This window comes from Etheostoma cragini, chromosome 14 (genome assembly GCF_013103735.1).
Source record: "Etheostoma cragini isolate CJK2018 chromosome 14, CSU_Ecrag_1.0, whole genome shotgun sequence".
In the NCBI taxonomy this organism is placed as follows: domain Eukaryota; kingdom Metazoa; phylum Chordata; class Actinopteri; order Perciformes; family Percidae; genus Etheostoma; species Etheostoma cragini.
The window spans coordinates 24,332,060-24,335,247 of record NC_048420.1 but is presented as its reverse complement, the minus strand read 5'-3'; the positions used below and the strand labels follow the sequence as shown (position 1 = coordinate 24,335,247).

Genomic DNA, 3,188 nt, shown 5'->3' with positions numbered 1-3,188 from the left:
GTGTCTGTGTGTGTGTGTGTGTGTGTGTGTGTGTGTGTCTCTTGGGGAAATCCAATCTGCATCTTCCAAAAAAACATTTGATGGAATTGTGATGAAAACCAAAAACCTTTAAAATGTCTCACGTTTCAGTCAGCGGTGATCCGTCCACCCATTCCCATGCTCCTTGTGTCCCTACACACCGTAGACCAATCCAGGACTCTCCTCCGTTACTCAGCTCAGAGACAAACTTCTAGAAGTGGACGAGAGACAACAATCATTTCTCTGTTCCCAGTTCAGCATTTCTGTTGTAGTAAAGTCATCTTGTGACTTCATCAGCCCCAACAAACACAAGAGGGATCCTCGGTCCCCCCACACTGAGGACTGGACCCAACAGCAGGACAGGAACCACACATTAGTAACGGAGGAAAGAGAAGAAAGACATTTAGAATCAGCAGAGAAACAGAGAACATGAGGAAGTTCACCGTTAGAGCTCAACACAGCTAACATTAACACTAACATTTTCATTTCTCTTCATATTTACATATTTCCATTAAATGTCTTTTTCTCTGAGATCACTCACTCAGAAACAATCACACTCACCTGTTCCTCTTTGTTGTTAATGACGACCAGATCTGCTCCTCTCTGCTGACATTCAACTCTGCTGTCCTCCCACTTCTTCTTTTCTTTAGATTTAAAGTAACAACTGCGTCCAGATCTCGTCCATCCATCAGGACAGACTTTAAGAAGAACTTTTAAAGACAGATTTCACATCATTCAGTGTCAAAGTGATAAGACTTGGAGTTGAAACAGTTATAATACGTAACTACACAATCATGGTCTATGATGTTAACGTGTATAATACAGGAGTTCACTGGTTTTAACTTTTTACCTTCAGTTCTGTCCTTCAGCTGCTTTACTTCATCCTGTAACTGAGTGTTGTTGTTTCTCAGTTGGTCGTATCTGGTCTGCAGCAAAGTGTCTGAAAGATGAATATGAAAACCACAACAAAGTTAAAAAAGACCAACAACACCAAATCATTCTACTTCAAACTAAAGACTAATATTCAGGACATAAAACCAAAGTCTTTGTTTTGTTGGAAATAAGCCAAAGCTTGTATGAGGTGTCATTAGTCTGACTTTCCCAAACTGAACATGTCTTTAGTCCAAGTGTCTCTCTTCATGTTTCCACTGACAGGGTTTCCTTGCTGAGTGGTGGTATAAAGGAAACGTCCTGGTAGTCAAGGGTTGTGTTGATAAAGGTTCAGCTGAATGTTAACACAGAATGAAGACCCCCGTATGTCTTACATTGGGATCGGGTTAGGAAGGTATCTCTTGTGAAGAAGGGTATGGCTGCAGCCTGGAGCGTCCCGTCTCATGCCGAGGTGTGACCAACCGTAAATTCAGAGGGTCAAAAATACGAATACCAAGGTGTGTGTGTGTTTGTGAGTGAGAGCGAATAATTTTCTATACGGAGTCACGGGTAAATTTGTGACCACGTTTGTTGCAATCAATTGAAAAACTTTAAAAACTGTTAAAGTAACAATTTTGCCTTACATATAGTTTGCTCATGGCATGAGACGGGATGGCATGAAATGGACGCTCCAGGCTGCAGCCATACACTCTTGCTCTTGTTTGTTGAGCTCTTTGTTTTAGAGAGAGAGAGAGAGAGAGAGAGAGAGAGAGAGAGAGAGAGAGAGAGTGAGAGAGCTCAGTGTGTGTGTGTGTGTGTGAGTGAGAGAGAGAGAGAAAGAGAGTGTGTGTGTCTGAAAGCCAAGTTCCTGTTTTAGTGCCTATCTCTTTAAGACTCCTCCTGTAAAAGCCCAGTCTGCTCTGATTGGCTCATTTAAAAAATATGGCGCCACTATGCAGAAGGTGGTTGTGAGGCAGTGGGCGGAGCTACTCAGAAAGGGGAAGTATATTCTAATGAGCCTGACTGTGACAGAGGAGGAGGAGTCAGATGTGAATAGCTTGTTGAAGAGTCTTATTTCCCAGTTGGTGGGTTGGTAGCACTCCAGATGCCCAAATGTATATAAGAACTGGAAATGTATGTTTTTTATGACATGTCTCCTTTAAGATTTGACAGTTTGTATTAAAACATAAATACTCACAGCGAATGAAGAGTGCAGCCAATATCAGAAGATAAAACCCTCCCAGAGTCACTGCAGCAGCTTTGAGACGCCTTCTGTTGTTGGCTGCAGGCTTGTTTTGAGTGTGTGGTCCTACGGAGACAAAATACATCCAGAACAGGACTTATTATGTTTGTTTGATGAAATATTATTCAGTATGCAATTGTTCTAAAGCCACATGGTAAACTGAGATGAACTTCCTCTTTACACCAATCATCATTTCAGACTTACCGGCTCTTTGTGGCCTGAGATCAGCGTGATGCTCTTCCTCCTCTAAGATCTCCAGCTGACTCTCCTCTTCCTCTCCGCTGGTCTCTTGGACGTTTCTGTTATATCTCACATTCAGGCTCAAACGTGGAGCAGCAACAGCGTCTGCAGACATCTTGACCAACTGAAAAACTGAACTGTATTCTCCGTCTCACGGTCCGTCTTTAAGTTGGTCACGCCTTTAACACGGGAAGTGGCTGCAGCACGAACCAATGAGACAGATGCAGGAAAAACCCTTAAACATGTGTTATTGTTGGACTTAACATGAAATGTGACTCACACTGCAAGAAATAAGCATGTCTATGTATATCTATGCATATGCATAGCTGAGTTCACAGCTTTCTGACACAGGAACTGTTCTTATTCTTGGTCTCTCTGTTAGAGGAAGTGCAGTAGAAGTGTTCATTTTAATGGTGAGTGAAACAAACAAAACACATTATAGACCATTGTCCTTACTAACTAATAACTTACTAAGGGTCTGTGATAATTACCTGAAGTTCAGCTAGATGGAAAATGTGTAATAGTTTATGCATGTGTGTGTGTGTGTTAATGGCTAGTTATCTGAACTGTTGTGTTGTTGTATCTGAACCTACAGATATTTCTCCTGTGGCTCTTTTGGTCAGTTCCAGCTTCAGGTGCATTACCACCACCATCTGGACTGGAGTAGTACTGACTCTCTTTTGCATGTAGCTCTGGAGAACGGACTGAATCAGATTAGTAACGTGGCTAACAGAGACTTATAAACAGTATGTGGCAAAGTGGATTAATCCAGAAATTAGACTCTAGAAATGATGAGTGTAAATGAGACCTTGGTTAA

At 41.8% G+C, this 3,188-nt stretch overlaps 2 protein-coding genes across 10 annotated transcripts in view; one reads left to right on the top strand and one right to left on the bottom strand.

Moving 5' to 3' along the window:
- Positions 1–3,188, top strand: part of LOC117956488 (CD209 antigen-like protein E) — a 126,038-nt gene that overhangs the window by 54,456 nt on the left and 68,394 nt on the right. The gene's annotated exons all lie outside the window — the stretch shown is intronic.
- LOC117956483 (CD209 antigen-like protein E) overlaps positions 1–3,188 on the bottom strand; it is a 45,433-nt gene that overhangs the window by 36,128 nt on the left and 6,117 nt on the right. For 3 of the 8 annotated variants that reach the window (XM_034891569.1, XM_034891570.1, XM_034891571.1), the window contains exon 4: positions 869–958. The exons of 2 other annotated variants lie outside the window; for them this stretch is intronic. In XM_034891569.1, the coding sequence (XP_034747460.1) occupies positions 869–958 (90 nt within the window). Of the gene's footprint in view, positions 1–868; positions 959–2,086; positions 2,198–2,335; positions 2,516–3,188 lie in introns of those variants that run through there. 3 more of the 8 variants (XM_034891572.1, XM_034891578.1, XM_034891576.1) reach the window with 2 other exon arrangements.